General features: G+C 49.0%; 1 protein-coding gene across 1 annotated transcript; it reads right to left on the bottom strand.

The window, feature by feature from the left end:
• Positions 1 to 1,331: 1,331 nt before the first annotated feature.
• On the bottom strand, positions 1,332 to 21,833 carry BRME1 (break repair meiotic recombinase recruitment factor 1). The gene is made up of 11 exons (XM_025457759.3): positions 21,737 to 21,833; positions 21,386 to 21,449; positions 20,836 to 20,887; positions 16,684 to 16,858; positions 13,376 to 13,457; positions 13,032 to 13,142; positions 8,031 to 9,335; positions 4,702 to 4,812; positions 4,368 to 4,456; positions 2,324 to 2,416; positions 1,332 to 2,092 (listed from the first exon to the last, which is right to left on the bottom strand). The coding sequence occupies exons 3-11, from the start codon at positions 20,864 to 20,866 to the stop codon at positions 1,942 to 1,944; spliced, it is 2,148 nt and encodes a 715-aa protein (XP_025313544.1). The 5' UTR covers positions 20,867 to 20,887; positions 21,386 to 21,449; positions 21,737 to 21,833; the 3' UTR covers positions 1,332 to 1,941.
• Positions 21,834 to 21,856: the final 23 nt, after the last annotated feature.

Raw genomic sequence — 21,856 nt, 5'->3', positions numbered from 1 at the left:
CAAAGTGGGAATATGTCCTGGGGGGTTGGGCCAGCCAAGACCTTGGCTCTGCTTGGGCAGAAATGGGAGGGAGATGGAGCTCCATCACCACCCAGGTAGTGTGATCCAGTTCTCCTGGGCCAGGGCTGTGGTTGTGGGAATCCCTGTTCCCAGAGGGCAGCAGGTGGCAAGTGTCTGTCCAAATTCTCTCTGCCAAGCAAAGGTCTGGCCTGGGGACCCTGAGTTCCATCCCTAGTAGCCCACACTGTCTTCCAAAGTTGGGTGGAAGCAGGATTTGGACTTTGCAGGTCCCCTCTGCCCTTGGCGCTTCGGACTTGAACTGGGACCTGAGGCCACCCAAGGAGGTGGGCTGGGGTGAGCTGGAGATGGGAGATGACCCTTAAAGACAGCCTGCTATCCAGGCTTGGAGGGGGGAAGGGAGGAGTAGAAAGACAACATAGAGGAGGGCTCCTTAGCAGCCCCAAAGAGTCCCGGATGGAGTTAAGGGATACAATATCCAGCCATCCTCCAGCTGATTATATAGGCCAGAGCCACTGGGGCTTGAGATCCAGGGAACCAGGAGAATGGGCATGTCCTGGCAGGTTCAAGGAAGGAGCTACACATGCAGCCAGAAGTGGTGGGGAACCTTGATCCTGCCTTGCCCCCTCCAACATGGGATTTCCCGGGGTTTAAGAAGACAGTGGGAGGGGGCCTCTGCCTTGATCCTAGGAATTGGGGTGTAGGAGTCATAGGCCAAAGGACCAAGAAAGTCTCAGGTCTGGCCAACCTTTTGGTGACCAATGTAATTGAAGCATGATGTTCTGTAAAATGGGTTTGACAGCAGCACCTGCTTATGACAACATCATCAGGGTTGTGTAAGCCTGGCCCTCAGCACCCTGCAGGCACAGCTGTTTATCAGTAACAATCCCCCCCCCCCCCCCCCCCCCGCCCCGCACCACCAGTGCCTTTTTCCGGTCTAAGGCCTAGAAGCAGCTTGTGCCTTGGAGGATGGGTAAGGTCACCTGAGCCCATCTGAGCACTGAGCGCAAACCTGTCAACTCTCCAGCTGGGTGATTGGCTATGATGCCTCAGTGGGCTTGCTGCTCCACAGATACGGGGGTGTCTGTGCTTGGATGCGTACATGTGTGCACACACACACAGCGACCCACTCCTGGAGACTGACACATTCAGTAACTTGTGGGGACCCCTTGATTCACAGGGCCCTGCGGTAGCCCAACCTGCTTTCCTGGGGAGGATGAGAAGTAAAAGGAGAAAGAAGTGGTTAGGGAGGTTTGTGGGTACAACATTAAGGAACTGAAAATACCTCAAACCCAAGTAGCAGGTCACAGATCCACACTAGGGAATCATTTATTAATGATCTAACCAAAAGAAATAAAATGGAAATCCGGAGAAAAACAAAGGTACCACCAACAAAGGGAGCCCTTCTCTCCTCCAGTAAAGAAACAAATTCTGAACCTCCTATAACCTGAGCTAAAGAATGAAATTTGCAAATCTAGATAAACATCTGGGTGGCTCTGGGCTCTGCTCAGAAGCAGCTGGCTTCCGGAGGGTGGGGGGCACAGCCGGCCTCCTGCTGCCTGCCTCCAGCCTTCTGCCTCTGACCTCTGCTGCAGCCGCAGGGAAGAGCAAGTTCCGTCCCTTACTGACTCTCAAGGGAGGCTGTAGATATGGGCCTGGCCTCTGATGTTTCCCATGGCAAGATGACTTCCGGGTCATCTGAGGGGAGGTTTCTGGGACCCACTAGGACCTGCTGGAGCATCTTATAGGGTAAACCAGGGGGCAGACAGGGCCCTGCAGGCTTTCCGGGGTCTGCCAAGGGATTGTTTCCAGCTGTTTAGCAGCAGAACTTCCGGGGGCCAGAGCAGAGGAAACACGCACAGGCGCTGCAAGCTTGTGCACATGTGCACACACAAGGCGCTCCTGAGGTGGTCTGGAAGTAATCTACAAATCCCTCCAGGATCGCTCCTCCGGAGGGAGATTCCCAGCTCCCTTTGATGTGTAGGGTGCTGGGCCTTTCCCTGCCAGCCTTGCCTTCCGGTAGCTGAGGCGCTTGAAGGCCTCCAGGTCCCGGTGGGCGCTCATGATCAGCCGGCTGTGTGGAAGTGTCAACATTTGCTGTGTGTGCTCCACCAGATGCCCAGAGTGGGGACCACACCTCACATTCAGGCATGAGTGCCTGCTCACGCTTTCACATAAGCTCCCACACATGCATACTCACAGGCTGTGGACACACAGAGGCAAATGCAGGCACTGGGCCCTCCCCACCATCCCCTCTGCCACGCCTCCCACCCCATCCATCTGTGGATCTCAGCCCAGTGCTTACTTCAGGTTGGAGAGCTCAACAATAAGACCTTGCACCGTGTCTGTTGCATCCTCCATCCTGGCGGCTTCACAGGCCTTGATCCCTACACAGGTCCTGGCAGGGAAAGAGGGAAGACAGGAGGTCTGACCTCACTGGACAGCTCTGCCAAACTCTTCTGGGGGCTTCTGCTGGGCCTGGAGCTGTCTTCTCCAAATATTAATACCTTTTCCAGCTATGAAGCCACCAGAGGCAGAGCCCTGATGGCCAACCCAGCTGGCTGTACCATCAAATGCACACCCAGAATTCAGCCTCTTCTCCCCACCACCTTGGTCCTCATCTGGACAGTTGCCACAGCCTTCTTGGCCGCCAGTGCCTGCCTCTACAGCCTGTCCACCATTCAGCACTGGGGTGGGGTCAGCTGTGAAAATAGAAACCCAGCCCAGCATCCCTCCTTAAAGCCCTGCACCATCTGCCAGCACCTCCAGACCCCCATCCCCTCCCTCTCACTCCCCTTCCCCCCCTGCTCCAGCCACTGAATTCCTGTCTGTTCCCTGAGCACTTCTGAGGGCCCTGGAATGTTCTTTCCCAAAAGTCTCCTCCTGTTGGGGGAGGGGGGGCCTCCCCTGATCACCACGTTAAAATTTTAACCCCTTCCTCACTGTCTTTTTCTTAACACTCCACCATCTGACTAATTTGCTTGTCTCTCACCCTCCCACCCCCACCAGATGGAAGCCCTGTGTTTTGTCCTACACTGTCTCCCCCATGCCCACAGCAGTTCCTGGAAGAGCTGGCACTGGATGGTATTAGTATCTATGGAAGAGGTAGATGCACCACATACCCACTGTATCTAATGCATGTGGCCTGCGGATGTGGGCAAAGGGCTGCCCTCCTGGACTCAGGGCAACAGCTGTTCCTAAATCTTCAGACACCCCAGCTTGTCAGTGTCTTCTGGGCTGTCACTACAGGAACTCCAGTTCTACTCCACCCACTTCAGTCACCCTGAGATGGCATTCCAGCCTGGCCTTAGCCTCTGCATGTCTCACTCAGCCACAGGCCACTGAACTGGATCCATAACCTGCCTAGAAGCTTCCAGACATTCATGTGGGTCACATTGGAGGCCACTGGAGATTCAGACATCAATCTCCCTTCTCTGCTCAAATAGTAGGGCCACTTTGACTAAACCGCTTCTGATCCCCATGCAGGGTACATGAGCATGTGTGGGGCAACAAGTGGTACAACAGGTATTACATACAAATGTATGCATGAGCAGGAGGAGGAAACATGGCCACCCTCTACCCTGAGGAGGAGGAGGAGGAGAAAGAGAAAGGAGACTGCCAAGGGTTGTGTCCCTCACCCCTCCTCCACACTTGCCAGACAGAAACAGAAACTTGGCCATGAATAATCGATAAGCCGCAGCCTCTGCAGAGGGGCCAGTTCAAGTATAAGGTAAGAGGAGAGGATTGTGGCCCAGTGCTAATGGCTGGTAGGGCTGGGAGAAAGGACACAAAGGGAGGTAACAGACTGTGAGAGGCTCTGGGGTGGAGACAGAGAATCCCCCAACACTCTCTCTCTCTCCCCATGGCCTACAGGAAGGAGAGAAAGCAGCCTGCCCCAGGGCAGAGCCAAGTAAGGAACTCCAAAGGGCCCTCTGGATGCCAGAGTAGGGATAGGCCCCAAGGTCACGTGGGCCAGTGGTTTTTATCCCAGTCTGGGTCCCCTTCCCCTCCACAGATTTTTGGGGTAAGCTCTAGATCCTCTCTCCAGAAAAACACACATAGTATGTTAAAACAACCTATGGAACTGGGGGTACTACCCCAGAAGTCCTGGGGAGAGACTCGTTCAGCTATAGATTGAGGATCCTCAGTTATCCACTTGCAGGGAGCAGAGGCATGCACAGTGTGAAAGATGGGCTCAGCTCCCCTACTGAGGGAAAGGCAGAGCTGGTGTGAGGGGGAGTGTGGGGGCACCAGTGCCAGGAAAACAGCGACATTTTTCCCTCCCAGGTACTTAGGGCTGACTGCTGCTGGGGCAAGAGCCCTGGGTTAGCCTCCCAGCCCTTGCCTACCTCAGCTGGAACTCCGTGAGAAGGCCTCCATCAGCTTGTGGGCTTGTGCCAGGCCAGCAAGAGTCCAGCCTGCTCCCTGTAGGAAACAACTATAAAGAGAGAACACATGTGAATGGCCTAGCTGGCTGAGCCCTGCACGGGGTAGGAAGAGTCATGCAGAGAACCTTTTAATTCTCCTGGGCCATGCCAGGAACACAGAGGTAGACTCCTGCAGAAGAAAAGTGGGGCAGGGAAGGGATAGGATGCTGTGACAACTGAACCTGGGGGCCACTAGCCTGGGCTGCTCTCACCCTCCCCCTTCAGAAGGAACAGACAGGGCAATGTTAGGTCTGACCCTGGTGTCCCCTGCCGAGCTTGTTCTTTTTGAAGGGCTGATCTGTGCTGGCCGATGGCTCTGTTCCTGATGACGGAGGCGTGGCACTGTCTCCTGCTCATCTTGCAGTACCTAGAAAGGTACAGAGAAGACTCTCAGTGACCGTGACTGGGGTGAGGTGGGGCATCTGGTGTTGAGAAGAGGTCAGCCAGGTAAGCCACCTGTTTTGTGTCAGAGACAGATTTTACAAATAAATTGTAAGGGAAAATTTTATAATTAATAGAGGAGAGGGCCAGGTAACCCAGTTTCTAAATGGTAACAGCAGTTTAATTTTCATGGAAAATGTCAGGCTCAATCATGGAGGTGACTGTGTCACTCTGAAAAGAGACAAGCTGGGGTAGACTGGCCAGTCCAGGGCTTCTTCTGGGGAGACCAAAGTCCTAGAGGAAGAAGGGATCTGTTCCAAAGATGTCCTTTCAAAAGCGGGCCCCTCTTCCCTGTCAGGGGTCAGGAATGGGATAAAGGGCTTGAGCTACAGCTTCCAGCTGCAAATTGTCCCTGAATCCAAAGAACAGACATAAAGAACTGCCTGTAGCCCAAGGGTTCTCGCTGGGGGATGATCACCCCTAGGCACTTTACATTGGTCAGCACACTTTGGGTAGGCAGAGTGCTACTGGCATCCAGTGGGAAGAGGGCGAGCGTGCTGCTCATGCCCTAGAGCACAAGGACAGCCTCACCACAGAGAACTATCTGGCCCCAAATGCCAGCAGTGCTGAATCGGAAGACTCCTAGAGACAATACAGTATCTCCTAGGCATCTGGCCTACTGTTTCATAGAAGTGATTCTGTGGCTTAAAATATAACTCAGTATCACATAATCACCCTACTCACTGGGCCATTCTTGGCCCTGAGGCACATTCTCCCTCCCAATACTCCAACCACTGCTCCCACCAGCATTGTGTAATGTTTGTGTAAATGTTTGACACAAGGGCAGTCCTCGTACTGAATGTGCTGGAGGCCACTGCTGTAGGACCCAATTTTTTTTAAAGATTTTATTTATTTGAGAGGGAGTGAGTGCGTGAGAGAGCACAAGCATGGGGAGTGGCAGAGGGAAAGGGAGAAGTAGGCTCCCCACTGAGCAGGAGCCCAATGCAGGGCTCCATCCCAGGACCCTGAGATCATGACCTAAGCCAAAGACAGATGCTTAACCAACTGAGCCAGTCAGGTGCCCCTTTTAAATGACATTACTTAAGCGGTGTACAGAGGCTCCACCAGCCCTGTGGTGAGTGTCACATCCTAAGGGAGCTACTATAAGAAGAAAACACCGTACTTTCCTGTGAGGAGACCTGGGTTTGGAACTGGTCACTGCTGTATAACTTGTATTAGCCGCTGCTGCCACTGTCTCCATCCACCTGCACTCTGTAGCCTATTGGCCCTGTCCATTGGCCTTCCTGCTGGGCTCCAACTGGTACCTTTCTGTGGGAACCTGCTTGTGCTAAGGTTGCCCTGACTTGTTCGGGAACACCCAATATCAAAACAAAATGTGCCCAGACGTCAGCAACCTTGTCAGGACTGCACCTCCACCCCTGGAGAGCCTGTCAGGTCTGACCACCTCGGCTGTTTGCTGGTTCCCTGCACTGCAGATTCCTTAGTGTTTTCAAAGCCCAAAGTCACTGGCAGCCTATCAAGAGGGGCTTGTTCCTCTGCCTGCTGGATGCCACTAAATATCCCAACTGCTTCTCCTTTAGCCAATACCCAACAGCCAGAGGCTGGGGGTAACTCAGACTGCTCTTCTTTCCAAAGGAGGAGTTTATATTTTTCAAGGGATGAGCTTCAGTTACAATATTTCAACTGTGTCAGTACCTGAATGCCTACCTATCCCAGTGACTGTGTTCAAACTCTAAGACTGGACTGCACTGTGACTTGCTTTCCATGTTGCTCATCTGGTGATTGAGAAGGGGGGACACAGGAGCCGGGGGCCAACATGTGGCAGGGAGGGCTTGGTCTGAAGTCACCTTGCAGATAAACATTGTCAAGGGTAAAAAAATGGCCCTTCACCCTCCCTTGGGAAGGCGGTACCTTGGAGATCCATATTTGCCCAACCCAGCGGCATTCCCCTCTAAGGCTGGAACAGCTGGCTTTCTTCAGCTGGGGTACCAGATGAAACACTATGCTTGTGTTTCAAGGCCGTGTCCTATGAAAAGACTCTTTAAGTGCCAAAATGATAGGCTACAAAATGTTCACTCTGGAAGACAGGTGGGAATGGTACTACCACAAACCTCACGGGAATAGGAGTAGGGACCACGCCTAATCTGTTAACTCCTGGCAGAGCAGACTCTTGATAAGCATGTAACTGAATTAATTTTTTAAACATCTCAACAGGACAGCCGAAGAAACAGAGGCCACTGTTTGTAAAGCAAGTCAGGCTCTGTGCTCCAAGACAGGACAACTGAGGCACAGCTGCAGAATCAGGCCAATGTGGGAGCAGACCCAGCCTGCTTCCCTCCCAGCTGCGTCACCTTGGGCAGGTGCTTGAACTCCTGGAGCTTCTTAACTACACCCAGTATGTGGAAAGAGAACCACCTACCTCCCAAGGTGTGACTGCAAAGCACTTAACCCAGACTCAGGTGTGCCAGTGGTCAGGGATGTGGTGCTCCCTTGGGGGTGGGGCCAAAGCAAAGCTGCCACCTTCCCAGACAGGTGAACACCAATGGCCTGCATAGGCTCAGTAGCTGGGGAACGTGATGTTGGGCAGGCAGATCCCTGAAGGAAGCAAAGTCCCTACAAATTCTAGCAGGAAAGCAAAATTCTGTGTATATGTTTGAAAAAAAAATCATATCAGAACCTTGAAATGACCCTCAAAATGGGCAAAACCTCTCTCCCAACTGGGGATTGAAGTCCTGGCCCCCAAGCCCAGTTCTGACATGGCTGGCTTTTTTCCAAGTTACCCCTCAAGGTCTCAGGCATCCTCTTTATATCTCTCAGAAACCTCCAGCCAGGGCCAGGCCCTGAAGTGTGGAGAGGGTGGGTAAACCTGAGGGCTCCGGTCAAGGAAAGGAGGACTTCCATCAACTCTGCCCAGGCTGACAGAATGCATGCGTTTCACTGCCTGGGGCTCTTTAGCTCCCATATAGACAGACCCCTTACAGAAAGGCAGATCTATTCTTTCTGGAAAACCACTGACTCCATACGCACCAAAGCTGCAACTCATTCCCCTAGACCTGAATGCCATATAGACAGATGGCCATGTACCCAAATCCCATACACACCCTAATGGGTAGTTTGGGATAGGTTTGTGGCCATGTGACACCTATCCTGGGATGGTCTGCTATAACATGGGGAAACTCTTACCTGCTCATGTGAGGTTTCAAAGTCAGGGGCTTCCAGGGCCTTCTGCATCTGGCTGTCTGGCACAAAGTCAGGTTCCAAAGCTAGGGACTCCCCCAAAACAGCCTGGTCTACAGAGCCAGGAGGGCATGCAGACCAGCCTGTGGGGGCCGCAGGGGCATCTATGCTGTCCTGGCAGGCTCTGGCCTCCTGGGAAAGGCCACCCACTGTTTCTCTGTTTGGCGGTGGAACAAAGGCTCCAAGAGACAGACTGAACCCCTCAAGGTCTTGTTCAGGGCTCTCGTGACTTAACTCAGCTGTTTTTTTACCTGCAGGCTGCAAGAGCAAAGGCAGCATACACACACTTCCCAGCCCATCTTGATCCAGGCCAGGCACCTTTGTCGGATCAACATCTGGACCCATTTCCGAGGCTAGAAGACTGGAATCTCTAGCACCTATTGTGGGCTCTCTTATGCTGTGATCCAGAGCCTGGGAGGCTGCAGGGCCCCCCAGGATGTTGCCAGGGGGCTTGCCTTCCCACCCTGCCTCCCCTCTACATCCTGTATCCCCAGTGAGAGATATGCAACTGAGCAGGGCCCCACTGCACCCTCCATCAGGGGCCTTCCCACTGGGACAGGTAGGTGCCTTGGTGTTGGCCTGTTCATCTGGCCTGGCCACCTCTGGAGCCCTCTGTTCTGGCTCAGTGGGGTCTGTGCTCACATCCGTGATGACAACAGTCCCAAGGGAGGAATATCTTGGACTGCTACAACTCTGTTCTGCTTCCCTGCCAGTCTTGCTGGGCATCTGTATGGGGTCAGAGAGGCCCTGGGCTGCAGATCTGGGCTCTGTGTCCTGAGTAATGGAACTTAGGACACTGTCTCCTTCTTCTTGACACCTCTCAGGCAGGTCAGCTTCTGCTCCCCCTTGGGCACTTGCTTCCTGAAGTGCTCCTTGGTCTGACTCTTTCTCTTCAGCATCTCCGCTCAGCAGGAGCCCTTTCTGGCCATGATAGCCTAGAACCCAACAACCTTCCCTGCTTTCACCATCTGGTGTGCTGGTTCCTTGCTCCAATAGGTGGTCCTGGGCCCTTACGGAGGCCAAGGGCACTGTGTCCCATTCTGGAGAGGCATCAGTGGAGGTTGAGGGCTGAGGATCCCCACTGCCAGGCACAGGTGTCATGGAGTTTTGGTCTCTGTGCTCAGGGTGGGTGCTGTCTACCTGAGTCTGGGCATCCAGCTCCCTGGCCTCCCAGGGAATAAGCCCTAGGGATTCCTCCCATAGGAAGGAATTCCTTCTGGCCTGCTGGGCACTCGGCTCTAGTGGTGTTTCCTGTGGAGAGAAAAAGACTCAGCTTTGAGTTTTCAATAAGGAATCATTCTAGAGATTTTTTTTTTTTTTTTTTTAAAGTAAGCACCAGGGATCCCTGGGTGGCGCAGCGGTTTAGCGCCTGCCTTTGGCCCAGGGCACGATCCTGGAGACCCAGGATCGAATCCCACATTGGGCTCCTGGTGCATGGAGCCTGCTTCTCCCTCTGCCTATGTCTCTGCCTCTCTCTCTCTCTCTCTCTGTGACTATCATAAATTAAAAAAAAATAAAAAAAAATAAAGTAAGCACCATGCCCAGTGTGGAGCCCAATATGGGGCTAGAACTCACGACCCTGAGATCAAGACCTAAATTGAGATCAAGAATCGAACACCTAACCAACAGAGCCACTCAGGTGCCCCAAGATTTTTCTAGTTGTAATTGTCCCTGTATAAAATCTCAGATGCTGCACAGGATGTACCCAAGTAGGGTTCAGTACCAGTGCTGGGCATAGTCAGAGCCAGGGGCTGGAGGGGTAACCAGAAGCACAGGAATTTCTCCTTCCATCAGCTCCTTTCCACCACCAACAGGCACACAGGGACTCTTAGAACAAGGATACAAAAATCAAGGGGGCCTGTGGATTGTGCCCATGTCAGTTGCCTGGTGTTGGCAATCGATGCTAGTTTTAGAACACGTGACCACTGGTGGAAACTAGAGGAAAGCACACACGGACCTCTCTGTACTGTTTTGTTTTTAGTTGTGGTAAAATACACATTACGTAAAACTCAGCATCTTAACCATCTTGAAGTGTACAGTTCAGTGGTATAAAGTACATTTACACTGTTGTGCAAACATTGCCACCATCCATCTCCAGAACTCTTTTTACCTTCCCAAACTGAAATTCTGTCCCTGTTAAACAACTCCCTATCCCTCTCTCCCAGCCCCTGGCATCCACCAACTTTCTGCCTCTACAAAAAAATAAATAAATAAAAATTTTTTTTAGAGAGAGAGAGCGCACGAGAGAGCATATATTGAGGGTGGAGGTGGGGAGAGGCAGTTGAAATCTTTCTTTTTTAAGATTTTATTTATTTATTCATGATAGACACAGAGAGAGGTGCAGAGACATAGGTAGAGGGAGAAGCAGGCTTCTTGCAGGGAGCCTGATGTGGAACTCATCCTAGGACCCTGGGATCACTACCTGAGCCAAAGGCAGACAGATACTCAACCACTGAGTCACCCAGGTGTCCCAGAGGGAGAGAATCTTTTTTTTTTTTTTTTTTTTGAGGGAGAGAATCTTAAGCAGGCTCCAGCATAGAACCCAACTCAGGGTTTGATATCACAGCCCTGAGATCATGACCAAAATAATTAAGAGTCAAATGCTTAACCAACTGAGACACCCAGGACCCCTTGCCTCTATGGATCTGACTCCTCTAGGGACCTCCTATAAGTGGAATCTTATAGCATCTACCCTTCTCCGGCTGACTAATTTCATTGAGCATAATATCCTCCAGGTTCATTTATATTTATAGCATGTGTCAGAATGTCTTTTTTTTTTAAGGTTTTATTTATTTATTTATTCATGAGAGACACACAGAGAGAGAAAGGCAGAGACACAGGTGGAGGGAGAAGCAGGCTCCATGTAGGGAGCCGGACGTGGGACTCAACCCCAGGTCTCCAGGATCGCACACTGGGCTGCAGGCGGTGCTAAACCGCCGCGCCACCAGGGCTGCCCAATGTCTTTGTTTTTTAAGACTGAAATAATAGTCCATCGTATGGATATGCCACATTGTTTATCTGTTCATCTATTGAAGGACACTTGGGTCCATGCCGTTTTTGCAAATTTCTATGAATCTATACTTATTTCAAGGTAAAAAGAAGAGCAAGAGGAAGAAGTGAAATGTCACTAACGGAGATAGAGATGACCATAATAGGGTGGGAAAGAGGAGGTTTCTGGCTGGGATTTATGTAGAATGATACTGTCCTTTAGGTAGATGGCAGTCCAATCCAGACCCTGAGGCCTAAACCTGCAGAGCCACTGCACCCCCTGGATCTCCCCCAACTCACGATGCTAGTAGCTGACATTTCCACCTGGAAATCTCCTGGTCACCTCCAATGTTACACAACCAACACCAGCTCCTGAGTATGCCCTCAGAGGCTCCCTGTCTCAACTACAGCAACTCCATTCTTCAGGCTATTCAGGCCCCAAATCCTGGAGTCAACCCATCACCTCCCTTCACCTCACATCCATGCCATCAACTCTCCCTTCAAACTGGACTACAAATAATTACATTTGATAGGTAGGGACTGAGGTCTGTACCCAAGGGCACTCTAGAGACAGCAGCTGTCCCCTTTCCCATGCCTCTTTCATACAGGGATCACTGCTGAGGGACATACCTCTGCCAGTACCTCCCTATACCAAAGAGGCCCAACCATTCTAGGAGGGTCTGCCCTGCAAATATCAGATCACTGAAGGTCAGAGCCTGTCAATCTGGCTTCAGTGAAGCCACTGGCAACCACTCACTGAGTTACACATAGCATTTCCCGCACATTTTCCGTCAAAAGTGAAGCTACGACCCCTCTTATTAGTTAATTTTATTATAAGTAAGCTCTATGCCCAACATGGGGCTCGAACTCACAAACCTAAGATCAAGAGTCAGTTGCATGCTCCACCAACTGAGCTGGCCAGGTGTCCCGATTCCTTTTAGTGAGATCATCATAGATTTATATATAGATATGAGAAACGATGGGGAAGACTCCTCATGCCCTTTACTCAGTTTTCTCCATTGGTAACATCTTGCCTAACTCGAGTATAATATCACAATCCAGATATTGACACTGATAAAGTCCACTGAACTTATCTGGCTTTCTAGCTTGACTTATACCTGTTTACATGTGTGTATGATGTTCTATACAGTCCTCTTGCAGTAGACGTTGTGCATCCACCACACAGATAAGATATAGAAAATCTCCAACACAGGATCCCTTGTGCTGCCAAGTGTAGCCACACTTGCCTCCCTCCCACCCTACCCACCTGCTCCAACTCCCTGCAACCACTAACCTACCCACCATTTCTATAATTTTCTCATTTCAATAATGTTATGCAAATAGAGCCCTACAGCGTATAACATTCTGGGACTGGCTTTTTCCACTCCACATAATGCCCTGGAAATCCATCCAGATTGTTGCGTGTATCACTAGTTTGTATCCTCTTTTATTGCTAGGTTGTGTTCCATGGTGTGTCCAGCCAATCACCCATTGAAGGATATCTGGGTGTTCCCAATTTGGGATGATTATAAACATGGCTTCTGGGAATATCCACCACTCACTTTGGTAGGGGCTTCTGTTGCCAGAGATGTCATCACCCCCAGAGCTCAGAGTGGAAAGGATGAGAATACATTGTAAGACCCACCCCTTGCCCCAAACCACACAAAAGCTTCCAAGAAGTAAAGAGGTTCAGGGATAGAATGTGGGCTGTTTTCTGTGTTTTTACTACTCTCACACAACCTGGGGAAGAAGGCCGCAGCCTTGACCATTTTGCTGCAAGCACAGCTATCCTGAACACCTCATACAGGCCTGTATGAGCATGAGCTCCACAGACATCTGTAGCATGGTGTACTGAAAAGGGGCATCTAGATGAGTGCAGGTCTAGCCAGTGCCAAAGAAAACCAAGGCTGAACTCAGCTGCCAAGGCTGGTCCAAGACGCTTGTGTCTACTGGGCTCACCTGGCTGATTTTAGGGGCTCCACTCCCAAGGTCCTCTTCCTTCAGCTCTGCTTGTCTTGTTGCTGTCTTCCTGAGTTTTGCAAACTGGGGGACATACCTCCTGGCTGAGTTCTGTGAACCAGATACAATAAGAACAAAACAACAATAAAGATAAGGGGAGGAATGAGGTTTCAGAAAGCAAATGCCAAACCAGTTCCTTTCTGGCAGCCTCAATGCAGCCCTTGCCCTCTGTCCCCAGCCCACAGTCCTACCAGTCTGTCAGCATGCTGGTGATAGAGACAAGAACTCCAGCTTAAGGGAGGCAGTGTCATTGGTTCATACATGAGGCCATAAAACAGGCTCACCTGAGAAAGAGCAAAGGGAACCGGCCCCTTTTCTGGTTGCCCAAAGAGCCTGGAGGGAGCTCCTGCTTCCTCATCATGGGAGCTGGGTGGAGAAAGACAAAACAGGAGGTTCTGAAGTCCTGGGAGGCTGTCAGTGCATGTGGTGAGACAAACAGGATGAATCCAAAGGCAAAGTAGTACTCAGTCTCCTGTAAGGGAGGCCCTGGAGCACCTGCTTAGAGAGGGTGGGATGGAGAAGGGGAACAGTGTGCCTAGGGTGACACTTGGCTGCCAAGAAGGGTGTGAAGACCCACACCTAAAATCCAAGCTGTCTGCTCTGGCAGCAGTTTACCCTTATAATCTCAGGAATTGGCTCCTGAGATAAGAATAGGAATTCTCATTTGCAATGACACTCTAACCCCCAACTCTGCAAATTCCAGAGAAAAGGAAGTTATAGACACAAAAAACACAGTATCTAAAAAAGCAAGTGTGTTCGTAATTGCCAAAATGCAGAAGCAATGGAGGCAGCCTTTAGTGGGTAAATTGATACGTAAACTGTGTGCACCCAGACAATGGAATATTATTCAGTACTAAAGAAATGAATTACCAAGCCATGAGAAGACCAAGAGGAAACTTAAATGCGTATTTCTAAGTGAAAGAAGCCAGTCTGAAAGCACTGTATGATTACTACTCTGTAACATTCTGGAAAAGGCAAAACTATGAAGACAATAAAAAGATGGTGCCAGGGTGGGGAAGGGAGGGATGGACAGGATACAGGAACTTTAGGCAGCAAAAATACTCTGTATGAGATTATAATGGTGGATACGTGTCATTCTGCATTTGCCCAAGCCCGCAGAACATACAGCACAGGGATCCCTGGGTGGCTCAGCAGTTTAGCGCCTGCCTTTGGCCCAGGGCGTGATCCTGGAGTCCCGGGATCAAGTCCCACGTCCGGCTCCCAGTATGGAGCCTGCTTCTCCCTCTGCCTGTGTCTCTGCCTCTCTCTCTCTCTATGTCTATCATGAATAAATAAATAAGATCTCTTTAAAAAAAAAAGAGAGAACATATAGCACAGAATGAACTCTAAAGTGAACTGTGGATTTTGGGTGATTAGCATGTGTCACTGCAAGTTCATCCTTGGTAACAAATGTACTGCTCTGGTGGGATGGCAATAATGGGGAGTAGTGTATGAGAAATCTCCATACCTTCTCTCCAATATTACTGTAAACCAAAGTGTCTGGGATTGAGCCCTGTATCAGGCTCCCTGCCCAATGGGGAGATTGCTTCTCCTCCCTCTGCCCTTTCCCCTGCTCGTGCTTGCCTTCTCCGTCTCATGCTCTATATATGTGTCTCTTTCAAATAAATAAAATCTTTTTTTTTTCAAATAAATAAAATCTTTAAAAAAATTTATTGTAAACCTAAAACTACTCTAAAAAAATTAGGTCTTTTTATAAAGCATGTGAGACTTATGGTTATATCTAAATAAATGCAGATGTGTATGTTGCTAAAAAAAAAGATTAAAATCTGGAACTAAAACTTCAAGATTTCAACTTTGGAAGTGAAAGAGGAAAAAGCCTGAAGATACAGTAACAGGTTTAAGTTGTATTGGGGAGCTTATAGAGACAGAATACATCTAGATAGTGATAGCAAGAGTGTTTGAAAAATTTTATTTATTTTTATTTATTTATTTGTTTGTTTGAAAATTTTTAACTGGAATGGGTTGTTTGGGTGGCCTCTAAAGTATTGGCTAAGATTTCATTTCTTGTTTTATTTTTATTTATTTATTATAGTCACACAGAGAGAGAGAGAGAGAGGCAGAGACATAGGCAGAGGGAGAAGCAGGCTGCATGCACCGGGAGCCCGATGTGGGATTCAATCCCAGGTCTCCAGGATCGCACCCTGGGCCAAAGGCAGGCGCCAAACCGCTGCGCCACCCAGGGATCCCTAAGATTTCATTTCTTAACGTAGATGTGTTAAGTTTGCTTTATGTTGTTGTTTTTTTCTGTTATACTTCTATGAACATGGTATTTTTTTTATGAACATGGTATTTTAAAAAAAGATTTTATTTATTTATTTATGAGAGAGACAGAGAGAGGCGCAGAGGGAGAAGCAGACTCCTCACAGGGAGCCTGATGTGAGACTCTATCCCAGGACCCAGATCACGCCCTGAGCCGAAGGCAGACGCTCAACCGCTTAGCCACCCAGGAGTTCCTTAAAAAAAGATTTTAAAAACAAAAACAAAAAAGAGGGTGGGAACCCACTTATGTGGGTTCTGACTACTCTTATGGACTCAAACAGCAAAAGGGGAAGTTCCTGGGACCCCCTAAGCCCTGTTGGCCTCTCCAGGAGTGAGGAGCACAGTGATACTGTGCGCCCAGGAGAATGGTTTAAGTGTGATATGTGACCCCTCTTCCTATCACACATACAGCAGTGCTGCCTTTAGTTCTAAGACTAAAATAATCTGAGATCACATACCTTTCATCCCCCAAAAGTTCTTTTGGTCAGACCGTGTGCTCCAATTGTTTATTCAGAAAATTTGGCTGACCAATCCATGAGGCTTTCTCTGAAGACTCTAGTAGCAGGAGCCCTCCTTCTCCTAACTCCTGCTAACCCTTTCTACTTTGCTCTAGTTACATGTGGTTTAACCCCATGAACAAACTATTCTCCAGATCTTCCTTTTTAGCTCACTGTGCTTAATTACATATTTCTGAAAAAAAAAAAAAAATCGAAGACGGGAGCTAGGAAACCATGGTGGTTAGGAACACAGGAGCCAGACACAGCCAGATCCCCAGCCTGCCCTGTGCCAGCTCAATGGCCTTGGGCAAGTAAGTCATTTGATCTCTTGAAGTCTCAGAGTCCTCACCTGTGACATGGAGATAAAAATCTCACAGTGCCATGAGGGTTAAACAAACGGATAGGTGTAAAGTGTTTATTATTAGTACACTATCTGGCACATAATAATTGCTATCTCCCAATGGGTTATTATTTTGCAGACCCACAACTCCATCAATCTTTTCTTGGTTAAGAGGGAATACAGGATAAACATGGATTTGACCAGTAGACAGGACAAGATGCATTCTATTATTAAGTGACCTTGAAAAATCCAAGGTTTTCCTTGCTTATGGTTAAAATATAAACTTTTTCTTGCTAAAGAGGAGAGTCTGGGGAAGAAGACTTTGAGAAGCAATCTGAGGGCCCCTGAACCCCCAAAGGGGAGGTATGGAGTTAGATGGGTCATGTTGGCCACCACCCCTTATCCTGTTTACTGGGCTGCTGTGCTATGTCCACTGTTGGTGGGGAGGCTTGCTGGAATGTTCCAAGCCACCTACCTGGAGAGTGCCTGTACTGGTTCCTCTGTTCTCTGCTCTGCAGAGGGAATGGGTCCTGATCTGCCTTCTGACTCTTCAGGGAGACACAAAGAGCTCTGCTCAGAACTCTGCGGGGGCCCGCCAGAGTCTCCTAGCCTTGGGTTCTTTGGGGCCTTTGGAGGACGGACTCCTCCTCCTGGTTTAGAGAGAAAGAAAAAGGGATGGGAAATACAGGGGGCACGCACTGCCATGGCTGACAACCAAACCTGACAGGGCCACTGCTTGAAATGAGCAAGCTTATTCCAAGGGTAGAAACCCCTGTTCTGACTCTAGCCTGGAGAGAGAGATGGGATGGCACCTTGTCCAAGATCTTAGGTGATCATGCCATTCAAAGGCTTTTTACCTGAGTTGGCCTAGCATCAAACTATACAAGACGACCTGGCTCAGCCAACTATCTCCCTGGGAAGGTGGTGAGAGGTGTGTACTGGCTTCCTTGAGTCTCAGCTCAAATGTTACCTCAAATGGTCATCCCTGACTTCTTTATAGAGCACACCCTTTTAGATCCATGCTCTGTTTTATTCATTTCACAGCCTTTTTTTTTTTTTTTTTAAGATGGAGAGTGAGAGAGGAGGGAAAGGAGAAAGAATCTTTTTTTGTTTTTTCTTTTTTAAAGATTTTATTTATTTATTCATGAGATACACAGAGAGAGAGAAGCAGAAACACAGGCAGAGGCAGAAGCAGGCTCCCTATGGGGAACCCAATGTGGGACTTGATCCCAGGACCCCGGGATCACAGCCTGAGTCAAAGACAGACACTCACCCACTAAACCACCCAGGTGCCCCAGGGAGAAAGAATCTTAAGCAGGCTCCACACCCAGCACAGAGCCCGACAAGGGGCTCAATCTCACAACATTGAGATCATGACCTGAGTGGAAATCAAGTTGGACGTTTAACCAACTGAACCACCCAGGCGCCCCCACTACACAGTTTTTTTTGCCATTACCTGATGTATTGTTTTTTTTTCTATCTCCCTCAATACAACGAGGGGCCTGTATCACTGTCTGCTGAGTCTCAAGTGCCTAGAAGATCATCTAGTGCACTGCTGATGCTCAATAAATACTTGGTAAATGATTAAATAAACACAAGTATAAAACAGAGATCACCACCAGAAACACAGATAGTACTAAATTATGTGCCACTCTAGTTTTCTGTGATTCCTGCAGATTATCTGTTCTGGGAAAACTAGGCCCTAGAATTATAGAGTGCTAGGAAAGTGATGTCCCAGTTGTCCCTTGGTCCCTTGTATCTCTGCAATACCTTCCCTATCAGTGAAAAAAAAAAAAAATTAAGAGCCTAACACCTATTTGCAGAATGAAAGCAACCCCCTTACACAGAAACTGCCAATGGTGGCCAACTTGTAAGACCTCCTCAAACCTGGCCCCAACCTAATCATTCAAAAAACAAATGATAAGGGTTGAATCTAGTAAGTTCCATGACAGACGCTGTCCTGAGAAGTTGGGCATTTATGACAAAACTTCAAGGTAGGGTCCCACTGTTACACCCATCTTATAGATAAAAAAGCTGAGGCATATGGAAGCCAAGCAATCTGGCATGGGATCCAGTCAGTCCAACTCCAGAGTCTGCACACTTAAGTGTATCTGAGCATTTGTTGAGCACCTACTATGTACTGTGCCTCTGACCACACAGTGAGAACAAAAAGGCAAACAGACCCTGGCCTGATCTTTCTGAAGGTCAGTCAAGTACACACTTTCCAACTTCAGCTCCTTACACACCTTAAAGTAAACCCACCTAATGAGCTCTCTCTCCCCAACACTGATCACCAGGGTCCTCATTAGCATTCACTTGACTGTGCCCCAGTAGATCACCATGACTTTTTGACTTTCTTGTAATGTCTGGATTCTGTAAGTTACGGTGTGTTTGTTTAGAAGTTTACCCTACTGCTGCGAATTTGATCAGTGTTCTCAGTGAGAAGCATTTTTCTTTCTCCCCTGACTAGACCCTGAGGGTCTTGAGGGCAGGAACTGAATCTGTTGCACCCTTTGATCTCATCCTTGTCCTGTCACCCTACCTTGCTTAGGTGTCCACCTCAGTGCTGCACTCAGAGCAAGGCTCCAAGGAATGTTTCTTATACAAGCACATTCCCACCTTGTGGTCTGCCAAGAGGCAAAATCGAGCAGCTTTGTTTATTTGGTTTCTTAAGATGCCCAAACATTAGCTCACCCTGCTCACCCAACGGACATGTGCACCAAATAAAAAACAAAATATCAACAGAAGTGAAGAGCCTCTTATTTCCTTCCTGTGATCTGTCCCCACAGGACTAATTTAAGAAAAACTAAAGGCAGAACCTTATGTTCAACACCAAAGGCCAAAGATGTTGGGAAGGAAGGGCTTCTTTCACCACCTGCCAGAATCGTCTTTCTCTGTCCCCACCCCTTCCAGGACACCAGAAACAGCTGTCCTGGGCCAGCCTGCAGTCCACTGAGCTAGGGATCCCACTGCCAAGAGAAGCCCCAAATGACCTGACGTTGGGTGGGCTTGGCTGTCCCCAGCTTCCCCTTCCAAGGTCAGTGAAATTCCTGTTTCCGAGCAGTCTGTTGCTCATCTCTACACAAAACATTTTCAATCCATTGCTAATTTTTCTGTCCCACATTGTGGGAAAAAATGAGTGCTACTCTATAACCTCATTAACCAGTAAGTAGTCATTTCCGAACTTTGAAGAAGTTTAAATGATCTTCGACAATGAGAGGGATATAGAGCTATGCTATGTAATGCTGGGTATTTTACTTTGTCCCTGAGGAAATTGTACATGTATATTAATAAGTAAAGATGGTCACGATATTCCATAAAGTGAAAAATGGGGATTAAAGATTAGTGTGTGTGATGCTTCTATTTTCTAGTAAAAAACAAACAAACAAAAGAAACCCCAAAAACACAACACAACACTGTATTTGTGCATATACCAAAAGGGTTTGGAAAAAGTAGTGTACTGAGGTTCATTTCCTGGCTTTTTATGCTGTCCTGTGATTGATCATTGTCCCGTGGTTGTGCTGGATATTAACCTTAGGGGAAGCTGGAGGTAGGGTAGAAAAACTGAATTTGGGTGGCTCAGTGGTTGAACGTCTGTCTTCGGCTCAGGCCGTGAGCCTGGGGTCCTGAGACCAAGTCCCGCATCAGGCTCCCCATAGGGAGCCTGCTTCTCCTCCCTCTGCCTATGTCTTTGCCTCTCTCTGTGTCTCTCATGAATAAATAAATAAATAAATAAATAAATAAATAAATAAATAAAATCTTTAAACATACAAACAAACAAAAACTCTGAACTCTTTTTCCAAGTTTTCTTTAAGCCCCAAATTATTTCAGAATGAAAAATTTGCTTGCTTTTTTTAAAGCCTGGGAGGAGAATCATAACAGCAGCAGCCACTTGTGTACTACCAGTGGTCTATCCTCCATGCTTTACAAATACTAACCCACATTTGAGCTCTAGGGCAGAGTTCTCCACCTCAGTATTGTTGACATTTGGGGCCAGGTCATTCTGTATTGTGGGCGCTGTCCTGTGCATTATAAGAATTAGCACATCCTTGGCCTCAAGCCACTAAATGCCAATAGCTCCCCACCCCCATACATTATTTGTGGAAACGAAAACATCTCTAAACATTCCCAACTTCCTCTGAGGTGCAAAAAATCCTCCTCAAACCAGGTAGAGAATCATTATTTGAATGGAAAGGGTAGGTGGCTTTATTATCTTCTACTTACAGAAGGGGGAAACTGAGATACAGAGTCATCTGCCATCACGTGGCAAGCCAGAGAGCTGAGACGAAGCCAGGGTGTTGGTTCCAGAGGGAACACTTACCACACACCCTATGGCCTTGTAGCATGTCAAAGACCTTGTAGCTCTATCCAAAGGTCGTCTCCGAGAGTGCACCCCTGGCCTTAGGCTATGGGATCCCACTAGAGGCTGGAGGAAGCTCCAGAAAGCTTTCACTTCTTACTGTATGCACTTTGCACAATTTATAATTTTCCTACCAGCATGTATTAAATCACCCTTTTTCCCCCAAACAGCTTGATGTGGTCATGTCAGCATTTCTGCAACAAATAAGACTACATTCCTCCTATAACCAAATGCAGCAGTAAAACAGGGTCAACTTGCTCTAAATACCTGAAGTCCGAAGCTTTTTCCTCTTACTCATTTTATCTGTTTCTGGAAAAATCTGAAAACAATGAGCAAAATCATTACAAGTAGTTCCTGTCCCTGGGTACAGACCAGTGACCCTGGCTTAGGACAGAAGCCACCCTTACCCCACCTCTGCCCATCTGGCTGCCCACCCCCAGAGCGGGGGTGGGGGGAGCACAAGCTGGACCCTGAGGAAACACATTTAGGGGAGTCCCAGCCACCTTGGGCCATGGCCGGGTAAGAATTCAAAGCTTCTCCACGCTGCTGAGAGCAGAAGGAACTGCCCATCTGCCCATCCAGGAAACCCTGGCCACCCCAGCTCCAGTCCCTAAATTGGGACAGGCTATGTGAAGCCCCCTCCCCAGCTGTGGTCTGAGACCTTTCCAGAGATACCTGAGGATTCTGGAAGGAACCACCTGTGGCCCTTCAAAGGCTCAGGGAACCCCGGGTGGGCGGGTTGCCTGGGGCCCTGGAAGCAGGATTCACCACAGACCGGCTCCTGGGGGCACTGGGGGCCAGACAAGCCCAAACCGACCTGGGCCACCGAAGTTGTCAAGGTCCCTCTGTCCTTATCAGGAACTGAGTAGGTGTGCCTGAATCTGTTGGGGAACAATTAGTTTAAATTATTTGCGTTAGGATTTTTTGAGAAAATAAAAGGCAAAGTTGGCCCTCACGGAGCCCAGGTGGCCGGGGATCTGGAGCTGAAGGGCGGGAAGGCCCGAGGCCCGAGCTCTGTGGACCCGACCTCCGGTGTCCAGACCCACACTAACTCCACCTCGGCCACCTAAAAGTGTGGAATGTCCAGACTAGGGCCTCCAGGGGAAGCCAGAACCCACAGGTGGCCGCGGAACACCGTGAGCCCGGAGGCCGTCACCACCCCTCACACCTGAACGCGCGCTCCTCCTCTTTCCCGCGCAACCCGCGGCACCGCCGTGCGCATGCGTAATGTTAGCACCGCCCCTCACATCCACGCACGCTCCGCCTCTTTCTCGCGGAGTCCGCGGCA

The sequence above is a fragment of the Canis lupus genome, chromosome 20 (assembly GCF_003254725.2).
Source record: "Canis lupus dingo isolate Sandy chromosome 20, ASM325472v2, whole genome shotgun sequence".
Lineage (NCBI taxonomy): Eukaryota > Metazoa > Chordata > Mammalia > Carnivora > Canidae > Canis > Canis lupus.
The sequence above is the reverse complement of the archived record's forward strand: the minus strand, read 5'-3'. Positions and strand labels throughout refer to the sequence as shown.